Source organism: Mobula hypostoma, chromosome 6, assembly GCF_963921235.1.
Source record: "Mobula hypostoma chromosome 6, sMobHyp1.1, whole genome shotgun sequence".
Lineage (NCBI taxonomy): Eukaryota > Metazoa > Chordata > Chondrichthyes > Myliobatiformes > Myliobatidae > Mobula > Mobula hypostoma.
Window position 1 is genome coordinate 127,807,689 of NC_086102.1, and position 24,259 is coordinate 127,831,947.

At 42.3% G+C, this 24,259-nt stretch overlaps 1 protein-coding gene and 2 long non-coding RNA genes across 4 annotated transcripts in view; 1 reads left to right on the forward strand and 2 right to left on the reverse strand.

Moving 5' to 3' along the window:
- LOC134348380 (uncharacterized) overlaps positions 1-5,112 on the reverse strand; it is a 135,560-nt gene extending 130,448 nt beyond the window's left edge. Inside the window, exon 1 of the mRNA XM_063051656.1 lies at positions 5,008-5,112. Within this exon, the coding sequence (XP_062907726.1) occupies positions 5,008-5,043 (36 nt within the window). The 5' untranslated portion in view covers positions 5,044-5,112. The remainder of the gene's footprint in view (positions 1-5,007) is intronic.
- The window catches only part of LOC134348382 (uncharacterized), a 51,709-nt gene continuing 30,521 nt past the window's right edge, over positions 3,072-24,259 (forward strand). For both annotated transcript variants that reach the window (XR_010018409.1, XR_010018410.1), the window contains exon 1: positions 3,072-3,186. This is a non-coding gene — a long non-coding RNA (uncharacterized LOC134348382). The remainder of the gene's footprint in view (positions 3,187-24,259) is intronic.
- Positions 16,479-21,268, reverse strand: LOC134348383 (uncharacterized). The gene is made up of 3 exons (XR_010018411.1): positions 21,137-21,268; positions 17,691-17,772; positions 16,479-16,513 (listed from the first exon to the last, which is right to left on the reverse strand). It is a non-coding gene; the product is annotated as an uncharacterized LOC134348383 (long non-coding RNA).

The following is a 24,259-nucleotide window of genomic DNA, read 5'->3' on the forward strand; positions in this document are numbered from 1 at the left end:
TTTACTAATTTCATATCTACACTTCCTACACCCCTGCTAACTAATAAATGCTTTGCTTTTTTAGTGCCTCATCTTACCTTCTGTGGACTTGGCGTAGCAGTCCCACCCTTTTTCTTTGTGGGAACCTTTACTCATAACCATTTGAATTTAGTACTTCGATGATTCCCATTGCTTGGAGACCGTCCTTGGTTCTAATCCACCCTGCCAATCATCTCTCAGTTGAGGTAAACACAACTTTCCCCAGCTTTAAACATTTACTCGTATCTTGACACGCAAATCTAACTGAATTATAATCAATCCTTTCACTTGGCAACTTTTATTACCCAAATACAAATTTAAACCCCTACCACCTATCTCTTCCCACCACTTGTGCTACCTTCTGGGTTTGCTGCATACCAGCTCAGATATTCAGAGTTCTGTGCTCCCTACAGCTTTTGTGCTGATATATCTGAATTAATATTGGGGCAACTGAAATCTCTCAAATATTGCCCATAAATACAAGAGATATCTCTGATGCTGAAAATCCAGAGTAACACATACAAAATGTTGGAGGAACTCAGCAGATCAGGCAACATCCATGGAAATTAATAAACAGTTGATGCTTCAGGCTGAGACCCTTCATCAGGACTGGAAAGGAAAGGGGAACGCTTTGCCATTATCATTTCACTTTCATGGTTTGCCACCAAATTGCTTTTCTATTTGGAGTTCTGCATTATGTTTGCAACAGTGTTATAATACGGTAAGATATAGGAGCTGAGCTAGGCCACTCAGCCCTTCGAGTCTGCTGCGCCGTTTCTTCATGGCTGGTTATTAACCCTCTCGATCCCATTCTCCTGCCTTATCCCTGTAACCATTCATGCACTGACTAACTAAGAAACTATCAACCTCTGCTTTAAATATATTCAATGACATGGCCTCCACAGCCACCAATGGCAATGAATTCCACAGATTCACCACCTTCTGGCAAAAGAAATTCTTTCTCCTTTCTGTTCTAAATAAACACTCCTCTATTCCAAGGCTGCGTCCTTGGGTCCATACGCACCCACTATAAGAAACATGCTCTCTACATCCACTCTGTCTAGGCCTTTCAAAGTTCAATAGGTTTCAATATGATCCCCCCCCACCCCCACATTCATCTAAACTCCAATGAGTACAGGCCCAGAACCATCAACTGTCCTCATAAGTTAACCCTTTCATTCCTGAAACAATTCTCGTGAATCTCCTCTGGAACCTCTCCAATACCAGCGCATATTTCTTGGATAAAGGGCCCAACACTGCTCACAATACTTTATGTCCATTGCCTCATAAACCCTCAGCATCACATCCTTGCTCTTATATTCTAGTGCTCTTGAAATGAATGCTAACAAATGAATGAATGCTTGAAATGAAGGCATTTGCTTTCCTTACCACCAACTCATCCTGCAAGTTAACCTTAAGGGAACCCTGCATAAGGACTCCCAAGTCCTTTTGCACTTCACATTTTTGATTTTTCACCCTGTTTAGAAAATGATCTATGTCTTTATTCCTTCTACCAAAATGCAGGACCACACACTTCCTAGACTATAGTCCATCTGCCACATTTTTGCCTATCCCCCCAACTATCCAAGCCCTTCTGCAGACTCCCTGCTTCCTCAGTACTACCTGCTCTTACACTGTTGTATCATCTGCAAACTAGACCACAAAGCCATCAATTCCATCATCCGAGTCGATGGCGTATACAGTAACATGAAAAAAGCAGTCCCAATACTGACCCCTATGGAACATCATTTGTCACCAGCAGCCAACCAGAATTGACCTCTTTTATTTCCACTCTTTGCCTCCTGTCAATCAGCCAATCACCTATCCATGCTAGTGCTTTCCTGTTATACCACGGGCTCTTATCTTATTAAGCAGCCTCAGATGTGGTACCTCGTAAAGACCTTCTGAAAATCCAAGCAAGCAACATCCACTGACTCTCCTTTGTCTATCCTGCTTGTTATTTCCTCACAGAATTCCAACGGATTTGTCAAACAAGATTTCCCCTTAAGGAAACCCTGCCATCTTTGGCCTACTTTATCATTCGCCTCCAAGTAAACTGAGACTCATCCTTAATAATGCACTCCAACATCTTCCCAACCTCTGGAGTCAGGCTAACTGGCTGATAATTCTGTTCTTCTGCCTCCGTCCCTTCTTAAAGGGTGGAGAAACATTTATAATTTTCCAGTCCTCTGGAATCATTCCAGAATCTAGTGGTTCTTAAATGATCATTACTGATGCCTCCACAATCTCTTCAGCTCATTTTTCAGAACCCTGGGGTGAGTCCATCTGGTCCAGGTGACATTTACCATCAGACCTTTCAGCTTCCCAAGCACCTTCTTCTTGGTTATAACAACTACACTCACTTCTGCCTCTGACACTCCTGGTTTTCTGACATATTTCTAGTGCCTTCCACAGTGAAGACTGACTCAAAGTACTAATTATGTTCGTCCGCCATTTCTTTATCCTGCAATACCACCTCTCCAGCCCAAGTTTTCAGCAGTCCAATATCCATTTTTGCCTCTCTTTTACACTTTATACAGCTGAAAAAAAGCTTTTGGTATCCTCTTTGATACTTTTGGCCAGAATACCTTCATATTTTATCTTTTCTCTCCTTACGTTTTTAAAAATCTGGTTATTGCTCTTTAGTTCAACTCACATAACCTCATTGGATGACCCTCCTAAAAATTCTCACTTCTCTTAGCAATAATTATTTTTAAACAACATTGCCTCCTGTTTCTTTTCCAATGCCCCTCTTAAAGTCAGCTGAAGTCTCAAATCACGATCGTTTCTACTCCTTCTCAGACATATTTCAGAAAGAGCTGAAAAACATTGCACAGTGGAAACAAAATGTTTCTTGACATTTTCTTTATGTTCAAGGCTGGGAAATCATTAATCTAGTTCCTGCCACCTGAAACTCTTCCCTTTCGAATGCCACCTGCTGTTTTCCTTCTCCCTCAAGCGTTTATCTGGTTTCCTCCCATTTGGCATGTCTTTGTTACATATTTTAACTGCTCTTGGTGACAGCATTTCACATTTTATTACTCCCTAGGTAAGGAACTTCTCCCTTTTCCCTAAATTTCTCATTGGCTTATAGCACACTGAACTCCATTTTCATCAGGATAAAGGAAACATTGACTTTCTAATTTCTCTCATTCGGGTGTTATCCCGGTAAGTATTTTTGAACTTGCAATTTTTATGAATGTGGAGAGTTGACCTATTTTTATGAAATGTTTTAAGTAAGTTAATGTAACTTTACCTCTTTTCAATACTATCTATCTTGAATTGTAGCCCAGAATTTTGTCCCTCTGTTAATAAAATTAGTGTGAGCACACTCAATTACATTTTCATTTCTGATTTGTGTGATTGCAGCTCAAGATCCTTAGACTCTTAATTACCAAGGAGTCAGATAGCTCTTGGTTTGCTGTTCACATACTCAGTCTTCAAGCTTATTGATACTGCCTTGTATTTTGCTGCAGTCGCCCAATTAATTACACACTGTCATGCAAAATTTATATTTTCAATTCCTTTAGCATTTATGTAACTGAAGAAATAGGGCTCCCAGTAAGCAACTTACCACTTAACTAGAGTGCTATTGTTTTATATTTGATACTTCTTCAAAGAACAATAAAGGCTAATCAAGCGTTACTTTTTGTTCGGATATCCGTGTACTTTTCCTCACACCCCTGAGTGATGTTTCCAGAAGAACACAAGAAAATAAGAGCAGAGTAGACCACTTGACCCCTCAAGCCAGCCTGTAATTATGGCTGACCAACTCCAGGTTTCAATTCCTCCACTGTGCAAGAACCCGAAAGCCCTTAATCACCCAAACTTTCAAAAATGCATCCAACTCCAAATATATTTTTAATGATCAAGCTTTCCTTTTACATTCCTACCATTAATGCTAAACAATCATTCTTTGAATAGTTCTATTTTAAACTCAATAACATTAGCTGCTTCCTGGTCCTCTGGTGCTATTTCTATTTCCCACAAGTCTTTATCCAAATGTAATAGCAGCTCTTCTCTGATCCTAGCTTTTAATATGGAACATGGTAACTTTATCCTGTCTAAGTCTTTTAATTAACCAATGCTAATTTTATAAATGGGAAATACAGGGAGACCTACTTGAAGTGATAATGAGGCAAAGGACTGTCCTATCAAATTCAAAATCATCTTACAAATGCGGTCAGGAGAACAAAAGGACTCCTGCGTGTATGTACCTTCTTAGGAGACCCCAAAAATGCACTGCAAATTGCTTTGAGACCTCAAGATGCATTACAGGTCACTTTGAATGGTTATTATTGTTGTGTTGGAAGACACATGCACCAAATCAAGTCAGTAAGGTCCCTCAAGCAGATGAACAACAAAATAATCAGGAGAGCTCAACTTTGTTCTCAGTGGGAATACTTGCCATCTATTATATCTAAAGTTAGAGCTAGTATAATCCCTCTCCATTGATGTTTCCTGATCTGCTGAGTTCTTCCAGCATTGTGTATGTGTATTACTCTGGATTTCCAGAATCTGCAGAATCTCTTGTGTTTTTCAAGAGCTCGATATCCTATTCCTTTATCTAGGTTTTCAGACCTCAGGTTTTCTGTTTAGAGTTAGCTTTCTCTCTTGCTTCAGCATCTCTTTATTCCTCACCTTCCACTTCATGCCAGTTCAATTCAGAGACCATTGTTGACTTTACGTCTCAGCCCAAAGAAGCTTGGGAATTTACCCTAAAAAACATGCTGCCATGATTCCACAAGTTCAGCACTCCTGTGGCACCCTCACAGAAGATGACCAAAACTGACAAGACATTGTGTTTGATTTCTCCAAGTCAAGAAATCTGCACAGGTGATTGGCAGGTCTACAGAGGATAGGCTCTCCTTAAGGAGGTGCACCCTACTTAGATCCAAGCTCTCAAGATTTGAATAAGCTGGCAAAAGCAAAAACTTTGCAACATCATCCGTCTAGACAGCTTGATTTCACTATCCAAAAGCTTCATACCAGAAATTTAAGAAATGGGTTCTCTAAATTGCTCATTGAGATGATCACTGAGCTGGATGGTTGACTTTCTGACAAAAACGACTTGGTTTTCACACCAGAGGACGTGGTCTGAAAAAGTAAGAGGCAACATTAGTCTCAACTGTTTGAGGAAACAGAGCTTCAAAGAACTTTTCAACATCTGGACCTGAGTTTCTTGCTCTATGGCAAAGTGACGGCACATGGCAATACCATCCAAGTAAATTTCCCAAAAAGATTCAGAGACTTTTTTGATTTGGATTTTTCCTTTGCCACCACCAGTTATCCTCAGGCACCTTCAAAGTGCCATCAACATTGATAGCAGAGCAGACAACACTAAAGAATTCCCAAAATAAATTGTGATGTAGACAGCACAGACAATGATTGGAATATACTGTACACACGTAATCAAAGATGGCATATTATAATTCATTTTGCAAAGCACAAAATTTTGAAATAATTGTGCAGATTGTATTTCCCTCAAGTAGTTTTTTTTAGATTAGTCAAGCAATAATCATATGAAAATATACTTACAATTCATGTAACACTATATGCCTTTTCCAGGATTTCTCACTATAAAGGTTGTTCAGCAATATGCAGTAGAAGTGAAGTTAATGTATTACCAAACAACTTTTATAGTAGGAAATTCTGGTGTGAGTGTAGTTTCATTAGATAATGTGGACAAAAATGCAAAACACCCTCGTAGGAAAAGATCAATGAATACTAATTTCTGAATTGCCAAGTTTAAGAACACATGTACAGTAGGTCATCCAGGAGTTATCAATTTCACTGTGCAGTGACATTAAATACCAATGGTTTTACTACTATTGCAAAGGCAAAATCCAGATCCTAATGTTTTATTTTTCACTTTCATCTTTATTTAGGTAAATGGAAAAAAGTAAAGGAGTGTTTAATGGTTGTTATACCAGGCATAACATGACTAATAAGCAAAATAAAACTAATTGTAAATGTAATATTGTTTGCAAAGAATAATTATTGCAAACAATAAATATTGCTCTTTAAAGTTGGAATAATTATTTCTACTTTATTATTATTCCTATCTTAAAGACTATATCATGCTACTAACTGCTCTTTGAGCAAAGCAATGCTTATAATAAAAACATCAAATACTAGAAAAACTCAGCAGGTTAGGCAGCATCTGTGCAGAGAAAAGCAGTTATGTTTCATGTCCAGGTGCCTTCATCATAAATGAGAAAGAGACAAAGAAAGTTAGTCCAGGTAGTAGAAAAGTTTGGGAAAGGAGATGGGTGCAACAGGGGAACCATCTCTGAGTGTGAAATAATAGAACAATTAAGATTCAGCTTCTTAATCTGTGCAAGGTGTTGCTAATGTTTTTAGTATGTGTCATGTTGCATGGTCTAACTATTCATTAAAACAAAGAAAATGCACACAAAAATGGCTAGCTCTCACGCAAAGTTCTTGTTCCCTTTTTTGACAGCCACTTTCCCTCTATCATTGTGTATAAAGCCGCCCCATATATCTTCCGTACATCTACACTCACCCTTTCTCATCCCAAGGCAGTGCTAGATAAAATATCTCCTGGCTCTTCATTTCCACTCCACTATCCTCCATATTTATAGGGTCATGGAGTGCACAACATGGAAATTGGACGTTCAGTCAGCTCGGCCATGTTGTCCATCACGCCTCTTTACACTAGTTCCATTTGCCTACATTAATGTCCCATCCCTCAGTGTCCTGACAATCCCGCACCCGTCCAAATGCCTCTAAACATTGTTATTGTCAGTCTCTACCATCTCCTCTGGCAGCTCATTCCAGAACAATTTTTGTCAACTTCTACAGGATTCCACCACCAGGCACACATTCCCTCCCTTCTCCTTGCATTATTTTAAAGGGATTGCTCCTTTTGGAGCCGCCTGGCTCACTACTTTCCCATCTCTGCCTAACAGTTCCTGTCATGTGATTCTTTCATTTGCACCTCTTTTTTTTCACCATTAGGGACCCAAACAGTCTTTTCAGATGAAGCAGCAATTCATTTGAACTTCTCCCAATCTCCTGTACTGCATTCAGTACTCACAAAATGGCTTCTGTAATACAGTACTGGGGAACCAAACGCAGGCTGGATGCTAGCTTTGCAGAGCACCTGCCCTCAGAGTCCGGGAGTGACCCTGATGTTCTGGTTGTCTGCCACTTTAATTAATAGACCCATGCCTGCTCTGTTCTTACTAAATGTGGCTGCCTGCACTGTTACACTGAGGGTTAATGTAAGCTCAAGGAACAACACCTCACCTTTTCATCTGGGCATATTGAAACCCATAGGATTCAGTACTAGATTCTCCAACTTTAGGTAATTCACACTTTTTGAGAACTGGTCATTGTTTTCCATTTTATGTATAGTTAGACAGCACATTCCTCAGACTATACAACATTAGTAGCACATTACACAAAGGCTTAATTTTATTTTAATTACCTATTATTTAAACCTATCAAAGAAATTCAATTTGTTCTGTCCTATCTTCTCTTGTACCCGGACTAACTTGTTCCTCTCCTGGTTCTGGTGAAGAGTCCCAGACCTGGAACACTCTTTCCACAGATATTTCTTCACCTGCTTCGTATTCAAGATAATTTAATAACATTTCCAGCACACAAGTGTAAAGGAGAACAAAATAATTGTTACTCTGGGTCCAATGTAGCACAATAAAAAAACACAGTAAGATGAAAAACACAATAATAATTTAAAAAATATATAAATTCATAAGATAGTTTATATTATTAGGTTGATTATATGTCCATGAAGTGAGGCTTGGCACAGGAGAAACTGCACATAAGGTGACTGACAAGAAATTTATTTTATTTTATTTAGCGATACCACATGGAATAGGCCCTTCCAGTCCTTCGAATTGCACTGCCCGACCTCCCCCCCCACCCCCCGACAACCCCAATTTAAGCCGAAGCCAATCATGGGACAAGTTACAGAGCAACTAACCTACCCAATATTGGGCCTGTGGGAGCCGGGGAAAACCTAAGCATTCCACAGGGAAAGATGAACAGAGGACACCTGAAGTGAACTCCGAATTCTGATGTCCTGAGCTGTAATAGCGTCATGGTAACTGCCATGCTACCGTGACGTTAATGATAAAGCAGTGGTGGTTGTGGTGGGTTAATGGGTGGAGGTGATGATAATCCTTACTGCTTGGGGGAAGTTACCATTTTGAGGTCTGGTGGTCCTGGCATAGACACCTCATTGCCTCCTCCCTGATAGGAGTGCGACAAACGGTGCATGAGCAGAATGGGTGGGATCCTTCATGATGTTACTGGCTCTTTTCTGGGACTTTTCTACGTACATGACCTTGATTGGGGGTAGGCTGGTGCCACTGATGCGTTGAGCAGTTTTGATTACCTGTTGCAGAGCCTTCCTGTGAGCCCCAGTGTAGTTTCCCTACCGTGCAGTTATGCAGCTTGCTAGGATGTTCTCCACTGCCGCTCGGTAGAATGACATGGGGAAAGAAGTGCATAGATCAGCTCTCTTCAGAAAGTGGAGGCACTGGTGAGCTTTCCTGATCGTGTAGAATGTATTCTGGAACCATGAGAGGTTGTGTGATACGTGCACTCCCAGGAGTTTAGAGCTGCTCACAGCTTCCACACCTGTCTGCCGATGTAAAGAGGGGCGGAGTCCTTCTCATGAAAATTGGTTTTACACTCAGTGGCTACTCACTGGGAGGTGTGTATCTTGTGTGGTTGGTGTTGTGTTTCATGCCCCTCAAAGCCCGCGTAAAAGTTGTTTAGAGCATCAGGGGTGAAGGTGTTGCTGGTACAGCCAACGCTGTTCTTCCTTGCATACTCAGTAGTGCCTTTGATGCCCAGCCAATGTGCCGAGGATCTTTTTCGGACAGATGTTCCTGGGTTTTTTTTGAGCGTAGGCAGCCTTTACTCTCTTGTTGCCTAAGATGAGGCTTCCCCGGCTGCTCTGAGAGCTGTCCTGTCATCTGACTCGAAGGCAGTGCCCCACACTTCAGCTTGGGCCATGATGTTACTGTTCCTGAGGTACCAGCGTCGTCTACACACTGATGTAGCTGGTGACAGGTGAGACATACTCCTTCAGCTTTGGAGCCTTTTCTATTTGAGGTGGCCTTGAACAACTCTCAGTCAGTCCATTCACAACACTCCTGAAGCACAGAGATTGCCTCTTTAGGCCATCCAATGGTGGTCCTCGACTGGTTTCTTTATTTTCAGCAGCGGTCAGTATGCTGGGATTAACGTCATGAAGATGCGGTCAGAGAGGCCAAGGTGAGGGCGTGGGGTGGTTTAGTAAGTACTGTGCCTGTTTGTATAAACTTGGTTGTGCCTGTTTGTTCCCCTGGTGGCCATGGTGACGTGTCTGTGGAATTTGGGTAAAATGTTCTACAGGTTCGTCTCCGTTGCATCTGTTCCCAGATTTGGCTTTCCTTTCCAGGACATCAGAGATGTCCTCCTTCTTCAGAGAACAGGGTTTCTTTTCCTTCACCACTGACGCTGCCCTCACTTGTATCACCTCCACTTCCTGAACATCTGTGCTCACCCCATCGCCCTGCTGCCTTAACAGTGACAGAGTTCCTCTTGTCCATATCACCACCCCATGAGCATCCTCATCTAATACATCATCCTCTGCAACTTCCACCAATTCCAAAGGGATCCTTCCACCAAACATATCTTACCTCACCCCCCTCTCTCTGCTTTCCTCAGGGATCACTCCCTCCGTGATTCCCTTGTCCATTGTCCCTCTCCACTAAGCTCCCTCCTGGCACTTATCCCTACAAGTGCCCATAGTGCTACACCTGCCTGTTCACTTCTTCCTTCATCTGCATTAAGATCCCAAACCATCCTTCCAGGTGAGGCAACACTTCACTTGCAAATCTGCTTGAGTCACCTATCGAACCCAGAGCTCCTGATGTGGCGGCCTCATATCAGTGAGACGTGGCATAAATTGGGGGGGGGTGGGGGGAGCACTTCATTGAGCACCTCCATTCCATATGCGAAGAGCGGAAATTCCTAATGGCCAAATATTTTAAATCTGATTCCCATTCCCTTTCTGACATGTCAGTCCATGACCTCCTCCTGTGCCAAAATGAGGCCACCCTCATAGTGGAGGAGCAACACCTGACATTCCTTCTAGGTGGCCTTCAACCTGACGGCATGGATTTCAATTTCTCCTTCCGGTAAAAAAATCCTTCCTCCTCCCCTCTTCTATTCCACAATCCTTTCCTGAACCTTTTATTCTGGTATCTTCCCCTTTCCTTTCCAATCCTGAAGAAGTGTCCTAGCCCAAAACGTCGACTGTTTATTCACTTCCACAGATGCTGCCTGACATGTTGAGTTTCTCTGGCATTTTGTGTGTGTTGTTGTAGGTTAGCATGATTGAAGTCTCCTGCAGATATGAAGAGACCATCTAGATGTTTGTTTTATAGAGATCTGATGATACTCTAAAGTTCATCCAGTGTGTCCTTGGCGTTTGCGCTTGGGGGGGGGGTGCGGAGTGGATGTAGACAGCAGTGATGAACACAACAGCAAACTCCCTGAGCAGGTAACGTAGATTACATTTACCTGTAATTACCGCAGAACAGTGGCTGCTAACTACAGATGAGTTTGCGCACCAACTTTTGTTAATGTACACACAGATTCCTTTGGATTTCCCTGACAGGAAGTTGCTGTCTGTGCAGAACAGAGTCATCCTATCAAGTTAAAATATCGAGTTGGGCATGTTGTTGTTTCGCCGTGTTTCAGCAAAAATCAAAATGTAGCAGTTTCTTATCTCTTTCTGTGTGTTCATTCTCCGTCTCAGTGAGTCTATTTTATTTCCTAGCAAGCGGACATTGGCCAGGAAAAATGATGGTATCAACAGCCTGGTCTGGTTAGCTCTCAGCTGAGTTGAAGCCCTGGCTCTCTTGCCGTGTTTCCTCTCGCACCACCTGCTTCTGCCGCTTCCTCAGCTGAGCTGTCGAGGCCAGGTTGCTGTCGCTGGGTCTGGTTCCACAGAATCCCTAGTCCATTGAGCAACACTATTCACTCTGCTGCTGGTGGATTAAAAGTAATTTTGCCGAAGAATTCAGCAGTGCTGTATTTGTGGAGTTTTGGTTGACTGAAATCCCTGAGTAGAAACTTTGAAACACTATCTATGAATTTAAATCTAGCACCATTACTGGGAGCCAGAGAAGCCGCTGTGTCTCTGCACCCCTCTATTAGAACAATAAACATATACTAAACTTAACATGTATTCAGATAGACACTCTGAATGATATGCTGGCATGATAGCATCACATTAGGAGGGTCTATTTAACCTTATTAACAAAACCTGATTTTTGGCACTTTGGCCTTCATAAATCGAAGTGTTGAGTACAGAAGTTAAGATATTATGTTGAAGTTGTTTAAGACATTGGTGAGGTCTAACTTGGAATAATGTGTGAAGTTCTGGCCACCTGCCTACAGGAAAGTTATCAATAAGATTGGAAGAGCGTGGAGAACATTTACAAGGATGTTGCCGGGACTGAGTTAGAGGGAGAGGTTGAATAGGTTCGGACTTTATTCCTTGGAGTGAAGGAGAATGAGGAGTGATTTGATTGAGGTACCCAAAATTATGAGGGGTATAGATAGGGTAAATACAACCAAGTTTTTTCCACTGAAGTTGGGTGGAAGTCTAGAACTAGGATCACAGGTTAAAGTGAAAGGTGAACAAAGGGGAGCTTTTTGACTCAGAGGGTAGGGAATGTGTGAAACGAGCTGCCAGCAGAAGTGATGGATACAGGTTTGATTTCAATGGTTAAGAGAAGTTTGGATAAGTACATAGATTGGAAGGGCATGGAAGTCTATGATCCAGGTGCAGGTCAATGGGATAGGCAGAATAATAACTCGGCATGGACTAGATGGGATGGAAGGCCTGGCTTCTGTGCTATAGTGTTCTATGACTCTAATTAATTTGGTAATGGGAACCAATCAGCAAATTCTACCTAGTTCACTGGCAAGTCACTCCAGCTGATGCATGACAGACAATTTTAGTACCAGCTTTATGGATTGTAGTGGGTTGTATCAATCAAATGGTTGATACAAGCCACTACTAGAACTCAAGTTCATGAGTTAAGGGTGAAAAGTGAAATATTTAAGGGGAACATGAGGGGGAACTTCTTCAATCAGAGAGAAAAAACTTGAATAGGTACATGGATGGGAAGGGTATGAAGGGCTATGGTCCTTGTCCAGGCAGAATAGTAGCTCAGCACAGACAAGACAGTTAAAGGCTGTTTTCGTGCAGTCATGCTCTATGCCTCTATGATTGAGGAGGATAACTGGTCAGAGATCTCAGGATTACAGAGGTATTAAACTTGTGCTAAGGGTTAATCACGATGCTCATTCCATAAACACCAAACCAATAGTACGAAACATTTCATGGGATAGAGCTTTATTATCTTCCTACCAAAAATGATTCTAACAAAAATCTTTGGTTTGTCTGTCTCTAAAAACTTTTACTGCAAAGTTCATGCTGCTGTTTTTTTTTTAAAAAATATTTATTCAAGGAATGTGGGCTGTTCAGGCTGGAATAGCATTTAATTGCCCAATCCCTAGCTGCTCTTGAGAAGGAGTGGTGGGGGGAGCTACCCTCTTTTGTTGCAACTGCTAATTTTCTCCAGATTCATAAGAACAGGGAAATAGTCTCTTCAGTCCAACTGTTATCCCATCTAAGCTTGTTCTATTTGCCTGCGATTGGTACCTTTCCCTCTATGTACCAGATCAAGTGTTTTTTTAAATGTTGTTGATGTTCCTGCCTCAACCACTTCCTCTGGCAGTTCATTCCACATACAGACTGCTCTCTGGGTGGGAAAACTAACACCCCCCCACCCCTCAGAATCCTATTAAATCTCTCCCCTGTCACCTTAAAACCTATGCCCACTAAATCTTGATAAATAAGATTGGCTTTGGTTCCCCATATAGATCCAAATAAAATTCAGACATCACTTGTCAGCAAAACTGGCTTGATCGGTGTTTTATTGCATCGAGATCTGTCTACCTTTAGCCACTTGGAGATGCAGGGAAACTGCAGAGATCGAGAGAGGAGGAGGGCAGGGTAAGCCAATTGCCTTTTCATCTGATCTTTCTCTCCCAGTCTCGGTCTCTAATCAACCCTCACAGCCCTTTGTCCTTTCAAGTCAGAGCTTCTCACGAAGGGAAGAGTTGGAAAGGGAAGGGAAGGGTTGGCAGAGAACCTAAATCTGAAGAACATTGTGGATATTTGTTTGTGGGAGGTGGGCAAGTAAAGGGAAGAGGCAACCTGGGGTTAGCGATGAGAATTTCCCGAAAGTGGGAAAGGAGATGGAGATGGTTAAGTGAACAGTCACCAATTGAAAATCTAGATAATGATGGTAACTTGAAATAAAAAGGTCTGGGGCAAAATTTGTAGGCGATGACATTGAGGTCAATGGGTGTGACACTGGTGCCTACCACTTATTTAACTTCCATTTCTCAGATGGAGAGGAGAATTATATTAATTAGCATTGCCAGCAAACAATGTAGAAGTTGCTGACTGGTTCCCACTGGCCAAATACATAATAAGGTTAATTCTCTGACCTCTCTTATTAACAAGGTGCTTTCGCCCATGGAACTGCTGCTCACTGGATTTTTTTTTTGTTTTTTGCACCACTTTCTGTAAACTCTAGAAGCTGGTGTACATGAAAACCCCTGGAGATCAGCAGTTTCTGAGATACTCAAACCACCCAGTCTGGCGCCAACAATCATTCCACGGTCAATGTTATTTACATCACATTCCTTTCCCCATTCTGATGCTTGGTCTGTGGACAACAACTGAACCTCTTGACCATGTCTGCATGCTTTTATGCATTGAGCTGCTGCCACATGATTGGCTGATTAGATATTTGCATTAACAGGTGTATAGGTGTTCCTAATAAAGTGGCCACTGAGAATATATTTATATGTATTAGGAATTTACTGTGGTGTGTTGGTTGGGGCACAACATACAATCATTATAAAGAATAAAGAATTGTATAAAAATATTAATTTAGAGGTTAAAGTACAGATATGGAATAAAATGTGCATAAATAGCAGATTGTATTTAAAATGTACTGTATATATGATGCTATCATATCAACACATCATTCTTGGCTTCAAAGATTGTCTCCATATATACTTGGCTGATTTGGGATTGCCACAAGCCCAGTTTTTCTGTGCAGTTACATGGGGTGAGTTGGCTGGAGGTTTAGAAATGGAATGAGATGATAAAAGGTGGGAATTTAACCTGGATTTCTGCTTTCTGGGTCGACAAATCAGAGCGATGGTAGACCAGACTAGTCTGGAAAAGAAAGAGACAAATTGTTAAAGAGATCAACCATTATTAAGGGAAGTGCACACACAAATTGTTGGAGGGACTCAGCATGTCTGACGACATCTATAAAGAGGAATAAACAGTTGACATTTCGGGTTGAGACCCTTCATCAGGATTGGTATTAAGAGTAATATTATTAAGGGTAATCAATTCTGCATTGGGGGAGATATCCTGGACTGCAATTTCAGCAGTTCTCCACAGGCTGAAAACTAGTCGGAAGGAAATAGAGGAGTAAGTTTCCAGTTGCTGAAATGTGACAGAGCTTTACTATTATTGCAAATGGGGACTTCACTTAGCCTGACATAGACTGGAGAGTGAAAATATGACGAAATGAAGAAATTTTGTGGAAAGATACTAAGATAAGTGGGAGTGATCAGGGTCTAAAAGATGATAACTCAGTGAGCAGAGAATGTGGCTGAGGTAAGGGTGTCTAAAACTAAAGGGCTTAGGTTTGATGGAGAGATGGGAGGTTTAAAGGAGATCCAAGGGATACATTTTTCACACAAAGAGTAGTTGGTATCTGGAGTGAACTGCCAGGGGAGGCAATAGAAACAAAAACAACACTTCTGAGGCATCCTGATAGCTACTGGAATAAGAAACGCATAAGGGATATAGAGTTAATGTAAGCAAATAACTTTATTTGGAGTTTTAGTATGTCAACAAAGACCAGCAAATTTCTACAGATGCAGCGTGGAGAGAACTCTGAAAGGCTGCCTCACTGCCTTGTATAGACATTCCAATGCACAGGATCAAGAGAGGTAGAGGAAAGGGGAAAGACACATGGGGTGGGGGGAGAGCAGGGAAACAGGTGGAAAGGATTAAAAGGGTACGCGGGTGAGAAGAGATGAGAGAAGAGAGAAAGGGGGAAGGAGGAAGAGAAGAGGATTAAGAGCAGGAAAGACAGCAGGGTAGAAGGGAATGGTGAAGTGGGAAGAAGAGGAGCAGAGGAGAAAAATGGGCATTAGGAAAACTGGCGTGGCAGGAGGAATAGTTGGGAAAATAGAGAGAAGCAAAGAGTGTGAGAGAAAACAGAAGATAATGTGAGTGGAAAGGCCAGGGGTAAAGACAGGCAAAGTGTTTTCTCCATATATTATATTCTCAGGATCATTGCTGGCACAATGTCAGCATAGACACAGAGATACAAGGAGCCTGTTCCATGTTGAGCAAATCTACCATCATCCAAGCATCTGCAGGTAAAGCCCCAGTGCAAGTGTCACACCCTCATTCAAACCAGATTGTAGGAATAACTCCAGCAACGTCGGCTGCAGGGGCTTTGAAATATATTAATCTGAGCCTGACCCAGCAATCACTTGGACCAGTTTGAAATCATTAAGAAAAACGAGCATGGATTTGTTTAAGGCAAATTGTAGTTAACTAACATACTAGAAATTTATTTTTAATGAGATAACAGAGAGGGTTCATGAGGGAGTATATGTGAACTGTCCAAGAGTGTTGCCTGGATTAGAGAGCATATTTTATGAGGATAGTTCGAGCGAGCTAGGGCTTTTCTCTTTGGAGTGGAGAAGGATGAGAAGTGATTTGGTAGAGTTGTACAAGATAATAAGAGGCATGAATTGAGTGGATAACCAGAGACTGTTTCCTGGGGTGGAAATGGCTTGCACAAGGAGGCATTATTTAAAGATGACTGAAGGAAAGTATGGGTAGAGGATGTCAAAAGTAAGTTTTTTTTTACACGGAGAATGATGGAAGTGTGGAACACACTGCTAGGGGTGCTGGTAGAGGCAGCTACATTGGGGCATTTAAGAAACTCTTAGATATGCACATGGATGACAGAAAAATGGAGAGCTATGCAGGTGGGGAGGGTTAGATTGATCTTAGTATAGACTGACACAACATGGGCCGAAAGCCCTATGCTGTGTTGCAATGCTTAATGCCCTATGTTCTATTACAACCTAGTCAGTAAAAATGAAGGAGGAGGAATGCAAGGAAGCAACATGGATAGAAACAATAGCAGTAGAGAGAGTCAATGTGCAAGATAGTGTCACATGGGCTGATTTGCACCATCCACTTCTCAGCATCGTAAATTGGATTAATTTATACATGAGTATTCATGCAACGTTCTTCAGAGATATATTCTATGGCTTCTGATCAATACCTTTGCATCCTCAAAAGATCCTGAGAAGCTTTCTCCTGTGAGGAAGAACAGAGGTAATGGATGTAAGTTCATGCAACATGAGTATCCATTGAAACAAAGCTGAACGATAACACAAGAAAGTCCGCAGATGCCAGAAATCCAAAGCAACAGACACAAAGTGCTGGAGGAACCCAGCAGGCCAGGCTACATCCACAGAAATGAATAAAGAGTGGATGTTTCAAAGCAATGCCTGATGAGGGGCACGGCAAGCTAAGTGCATATATAACTGGGAGATTATGAAACACCCCTCCTCACTTCATTCACAATGTCAGTCCCAATATTTTCCATCTTCCTATTCAGATCAATACTGTTGGTCTACAAAAATCAAAGGTTCTTAACTTACTGGAGTTGTTATTCTGCATACAAACCTGATAGGAGTGGAACGAAAGGACGAGGCTGAGGGAGGAGTGGAACGAAAGGACGAGGGTGAGACAGGAGTGGAACGAAAGGACGAGGCTGAGACAGGAGTGGAACGAAAGGACGAGGCTGAGACAGGAGTGGAACGAAAGGACGAGGCAGAGGGAGGAGTGGAATGAAAGGACGAGGCAGAGGGAGGAGCAGAATGAAAGGACGAGGCAGAGGGAGGAGCGGAATGAAAGGACGAGGGTGATGGGAAGGTCATGAGGACAGCAGACGCTACCCAGACGGCATATGAGGTGTTGCTCCTGCAACCTCCACTGGGCCTCACCATGGCAGCAAAGGGGTCCATGGACAGACCAGTGTTGTAATTTGAGGAAAGGAACGCCTAGTTTTGCTGTACTGCAGTGGGCACATTATCTACCCCATAGTTCTTACTGTGTCCAGCACTCTCAATCATTTCCTGTTATACTTGGAGTATCTAGCTGCTCTGCACTTTCCTGTAGCTGCAACTCTAGAGTCTGTGTTCTCCTTTTTACGACCTCAGTGTATTTATGTATGGCATGATCAGTCTGGATGGCCAGCAGAACAAAAACTTTTCACTGTATCTCAGTGTCTGTGACGATAATAAACCGATCTCAACTACCTTTGAAAAGGTACCCTCGGTTTTTCAGAGCCGTGCCCTTTATACTCAGCTTTATGCCCTGCTTATAACTTCAGAATCACAATTAGATTTAGTATCACCGGCATATGTTGTGAAATTTTATATAACTTGCCAAATTCTCTAAACCATCAGCACTAGCTGCTCAAACGCACCATTTTCCACTGCAGAAGAGTGACCTTCAGACTGGTATGTTTCGTCGCTGAATGCAGTTGGAACTCCTGGACTAATTGATTCCTGCAAAATTAAGTTCAGGGTTTACCAACTACTCGAGGAAATGGACTCAGAGTTCTACTTTAAAACTGTCACTTATTACTTCATGAAACATGTCTTTCTCCTGTTGTATTTTGGATGGAGAAGCACTGCCTGGGCACGTGTGTTCTGATTCTGCGCTCTGCTCAAACGCAGTGCAAAAGTAATCTCATTAATAAAGCAATACCTTGAGTATTTTGACACACCCCCACCATCTCACCCCAGGCCTTCCGCAATGAATCCAGCCAGCTGTGCTCCATTGATTGAAGGCATTATTCCTTCAGCTTTAGGATGGACAACTATCAATTCAATGCCAGATATCGTATGTGCTAACTAATGCAGATGGAGGCCATTGGGCCCATCAGTTGCATACTGGCTCCCAGGGAAGGATTACTTCTTCTTCAGCACTTTAACCCTTCCAAATATCACCTTCCAGCTTCTTACTTCATCCTCCCTTCCCCACCCACCTTCCCCCTCACCAGGTCTCACCAGATTGTGCTCATTCCCTTCCCCTCCATCTTCTTATTCTGACATCTGTCCCCTTCCCTTCCAGTGCTGAAGAAGGGTCTTTACCTTAGAAGTATCCTAGGGTTACCCATAGCTCTCTATTTTTCTAAGCTCCATGTACCTATCCAGGGGTCTCTTAAAAGACCCTATCATATCCGCTTCCATCACTATCGCCGGCAGCCCATTCCATACATTCACCACTCTGCCTAAAAAAAACTTACCCCTGACATCTCCTCTGTACCTACTTCCAAGCACCTTAAAACTGCGCCCTCTCGTGCTAGCCATTTCAGCCCTGGGAAAAAGTCTCTGACTATCCACATGATCAATGCCTCTCATTATCTTGTACACCTCTATCATGTCACCTCTCATCCTCTGTCACTTCAAGGAGAAAAGGCCGAGTTCACCCAACCTATTCTCATAAGGCATGCTCCCCAATCCAGGCAACATCCTTGTAAATCTCCTCTGCATCTTTTCTATGGTTTCCACATCCTTCCTACAGTGAGGCGACCAGAACTGAGCACAGTACTCCAAGTGGGGTCTGACCAGGGTCCTATATAGCTGCAACATTACCTCTCGGCTCCTAAACTCAATCCAACAATTGATGAAGGCCAATGCACTGTATGCTTTTTTAGCCACAGAGTCAACCTGCCCAGCTGCTTTGAGTGTCCTATGGACTCGGACCCCAAGATCCCTCTGATCCTCCACACTGCCAAGAGTCTTACCATTAATACTATATTCTGCCATCATATTTGACCTACCAAAATGAATCACCTCATACTTCTCTGGGTTGAACTCCATCTGCCACTTCTCAGCCCAGTTTTGCATCCTATCAATGTCCCACTGTAACCTCTGACAGCTCTCCACATTATTCACAAAACCTCCAACCTTTGTGTCATCAGCAAATTTACTCTCCTTCTTCGTCCAGGTAATTTATAAAAATCACGAAGAGTAGGGGTCCCAGAATAGATCCCTGAGGCACACAACTGCTCACCGACCTCCATGCAGAATATGACCCATCTGCAACCACTCTTTGCCTTCTGTGGGCAAGCCAGTTCTGGACCACAAAGCAATATCCCCTTGGATCCCATGCCTCCTTACTTTCTCAATAAACCTTGCATAGGATATTTTATCAAATGTCTTGCTGAAATTCATATACACTACATCTACTGCTCTACCTTCATCAATATGTTTAGTCACATCCTCAAAAAATTAAATCAGGCTCATAAAGCATGACCTGCCTTTGAGAAAGCCATGCTGACCATTCCTAATCATATTATGCCTCTCCAAAAGTTCATAAATCCTGCCTTTCAGGATCTTCTCCATCAATTTACCAACACTGAAGTAAGACTCATTGGTCTATAGTTTCCTGGGCTATCTCTACTCTCTTTCTTGTATAATGGAACAACATCCACAACCCCCCAATCCTCCGGAACCTCTCCCATCCCCATTGATGATGCAAAGATTATCGCCAGAGGCTCAGCAATCTCCTCTCTCTCCTCCCACAGTAGCCTGGGTACTTCTTGTCCGGTCCCAGTGACTTATCCAACTTGATGCTTTCCAAAAGCTCCAGCACATCCTCTTTCCTAATATCTACTTGCTCAAGCTTTTCAGTCCACTGCAAGTCATCCCTACAAATGCCAAGATCCTTTTCCGTAGTGAATACAGAAGCAAAGTACTCAATAAGTACCTCTGCTATCTCCTCCAGTTCCATACACACTTCTCCACTGTCACACTTGATGTTGCCAGATCTGTTACATTCCTTCAGTATTTTGTATGCATTTCTCAATCAGACTGGCACTTGATGAGAAAAAGCGTTGTAACTGGACTGAAAAAATATTATTCTACAAGCTACCGGCATGGAGTTGATGGGCTGAATAGTCTCCTCCAGTGTAGTAACTACTCTGGAATTTCAGGCAGACTGGGATCTATTTAACATGGCAACATTTCAGGTCAAAGACATCAGTGACAAACCACGATATCCACTTGAAATCCTGGAAGGCTCATTCCAGTACAACTCCAGAAGTCATGCTGAATAACTGTTCCTTGTCTCCACCTGAAACTCTTCTGCCTCTCCTGTCACAGAACTTTCTCTTTTGTTCCCAGTGCCACCCCAAAGGAGACTCTGTCCTCTCCATGCTCTACCAAAAGTACCATTCCCTGGCATTAGTGCCACCCAACACCTCGGGCATCATTCCTGCTGGGACACAGTAAGGACCTGCTAATGGAAATTCATCAGTTAGAATGGTGTTGGGCCTCACAGTCCACACAGACGGTAAGTTACCAATGCTGCAGCTGCCAGCAATACTGATGGAGGTTTGACCTCCAGCATTATGCACCCCACTCCCACACAAATCCTCACCATACGATTCATACCCATCATGACCACTTGGAGTGTGGACAGACTATATCCTGAGCAGATGCCACTCTCCTTGTAAGCCCTTACCCTGAACTTGAGATGCAATTTATTGAATCTGAAAGATGTAAGCTACTGAGAAAATTGTGCATTAAAGATTTATGGGTTAATTGGTTACATGGGAGCAATTGGGCAGCGTAAGTTCATTGGGCCAGGAGTTGATTATCCTCGATGTATCGCTAAATATTTTTTTTAAATGACAAGCTGTTAAACAGCCAGTCATCCCCAGCGAATATTTTCTTCAATCTCAGCCTCTATTTTCCTCAACCTCTAATTATATGGGACCTCTAGTTTTTAATATGCCTCCCAATGAATTTCACAGGCGTGTAATCAGATGAAGTTTGATCCAGGAACTACAATAGATAATGAGTAAATAAACGCTCAAAGGTTGCCTTCAAGCATTTTATTTTAATTGTTTTGAAGTCTCACCTGAGCCCTCCTCTCAGATTTCAGTATCTTTCCAGGTTTCTCCATTTTCCTTAGAATCAGCTGCTCCAGGAACTCAATCCGTTGTTCTGGGGTTTTCTTCGCATTATACTCATACCTCAGTGTTTCTAGCCTGGAACACAAGGAAAACCAGCTCACAATCTAAGCTTCACACTATTTCAAGTCCAAGTTTAAGTTCAGATAACCTCTTCCTTGCACCACGCACTCCCACTTTACATTGGTGACACAGCAGGAAAACCGCAAGCAGTTTCAGATTCCTGGGAATACACATCACACACAACCTCTCATGGTCCCAGAACACAGCTACACAGTAAAGAAAGCTCACCAATGCCTCTGCTTTCTGAGGAGGCTAAAGGAAGCTGGATTTTGCACATTCATACTCACATCATTCTATATATATTCAGCAGAGAGCGCCCTGACAAGCTGCAGCACTGCTTGGTACGGATACTGCACTGCAGCGGACAGGAAGGTTTCAAAACTGCCCAGTGCTTCACCCGCACTAACCTCCCCACCATCAAAGACATAAACCTACAAAGGGTCTGGAAGAGGGCCAGTAACATCATTAAGGATCTCACCCACCCTGTTCATGGACTATTTGTCCCACTCCCATAAGGGAGGAGGCTACTTCGCCTTCACATCAGAACTACCAGACTGAAAAACAGTTACTTTCCCCAAGCAGTAAGACCGATCAACATCTCCATCCACTAGTGTAATGTATGGATCTATTTCTTTTAGAACAATGACACCCCACCCCCTTAGCACGATGTATTGATCTGTTGTCTGCACATGCACATTGTTCTCCTTCACTGCAATATGAACACACAAGTTAAAGCCATGTTTCACATGCATGCTTTCATTTAATTGATATGTAGTTGTGCGCAGACACAACAAATTGGTGATGAGTATGAAGTTTAATGCCAGAGAATATCACGAACTGCACCGATGGTTATGGGATGAAACAGCAAGAGCTAAACAGCACGAGAAAGCCAAAGGACACATGAGTAATAGTGAGAAACATACTGAAATTAAAGAGAAAATAATGTTACAATGGCATCAGTTGGGAAAGTTGATTAATTTGATAATGCTAATGAAGGTGAACAACGTGGAGGAGTAAAAGAAAGCCCCTACACTTCTTAGCTTAATGGGCCCAAGAACATATACTGTCGTATTGCACTTAGTAACCCCTGAAAAGCCAGCAGCCAGACATTTTACAATATCTAGCAATATCTGAGAGATTTAGATTTTATAAAAGGAATCAGTCAAAAGAGGAAAGCATTTCTGAATACATTGCAGAACTATGTAAAATTTCCCAGTACTGTGACTTTGGAGATGCACTTCCTGATGCATTAAGGGATAGACTTGTATGTGGCACTCAAAAGAGTGAAGCAAATCACAAAGTCATCTGGATCACAATAGATGTGCCCAGTGTAAAACTGAAAATGGAGCTGGATACATGGTCACCTTTGTCCATAATTCCAGAGGCTGACTACAACAGACTGTTTTCTGAAATACCATTGGAGAAGAACTTAGTGATGCTGAAGACTTACACAGGCAAAAGAAAATGTCCCCCAAAGGCAAACTGAAAGTGAAGGTGACATATGGAGGCCAAACACAGCGGTTTGAACTTTATGTATTGGAAAGTGGAGACCAGCATCTTTCGGACTTGAACGGTTGAGAAAAATCCAACTAGACTGGCACTCTCTGCTCGCAAAGCTCTCTCTGTGGCATCAACAGGAAACTGCAGCCCAAATGGTAGCACTAACCAGAGGGTGTCACAGCTGCCTAATGCTAATGAGAAGGTGTTTGAGAAGGGAATAGATAAACAGATCAGAGGTTATACCAATGAAGTCAACCACCTCAGCAAAGATTATCTCCGCTTTGAGAAATAGCTTACCAGAACAAATTATGAGTGACAACAGACCACAATACTTATCAGAAGAATTTCAGCTGTTCGTGAAGAAAATTGGTATCCAACATTTCAGGTCAGCTCCTCACTACCCAGGAACAAATGGATTAGCTGAAAGGTTTATCCAAACCTTCAAGAAGTCCATTAAGGCAATGGAGAAGGAGCACATTTCTCTGCAGCACAGGGTGGACAACTTCCATTTTGTGTATCAGAACTCTGTTCATGCAATGAAAAATCAAACACCTACATTGTTGCTCGTGAGGAGGAATCCGAGATCTCACATAGACCTACTGAAACCAGATCTATGGAGAGAAGTACAGAATAAACAGTTCAGCCAGTTGCCAAGCAAAGCAGCAAGGAGCTTTGAGATTGGACAGGAAGTCCTAGCACATGATTACCCAGAAAACAAATGGACACCCGGTAGGACAGCTACAAGAATGGGACCACTGATGTACACAGTGGATGGTGGCGATCAGTCAAGGACCAGATGGTCAACTGAGCTGACAGCATCAGACAAGACAGACATGTTACAGTCACTGGACTTACCTCTCAGTGATGATGTCACTGACAGAAACATGACACCAGAAACAGAGAACATTGTCTGAGACAAGACACTTAGCCAACCTGATGCCACTCCACAGGCACAGAGGCACTATCCTGAAAGAAACAGAGCACCACCCAAGAGTCTGAACCCTTACAACTGTGTAGTTAGTTATGGACTGTTATTGTGAAAACATCTTCATTTGGAATATGGGTTTATGAAAGGGAAATTGAATGTTTTGTACATAAACAGTTTATGTTGCATTAACCTAAGGGGAGATAAAGTGTAGCATATGGATCTATTTCTTTTAGAGTAATGACCCCCCCCCCCAGCACTACTTATTGATCTATTGTCTGTGCATGCACTGTTGTCTACGCATGCTCATTCTTCTTGCTCTCTCTCTCGCTGCAATGTGAATACACTGGTTAAAGCCATCTCCCATGTCTGTGCTTTTACTTAATTGATATGTAGTTGTGCACAGACACAAATAACTCCACCACTACTTTATTATTTCTTGTCAGTCACCTTATGTACAGCCTTGTGTCACTTTATGGGCATACAATCAATCTATGTTTATAATCTATCTTATGTATTTATACGTATTGTTTTCTTTAAATTATTATTGTATTCTTTATCTTTTGTGCTGCATCAGATCTGG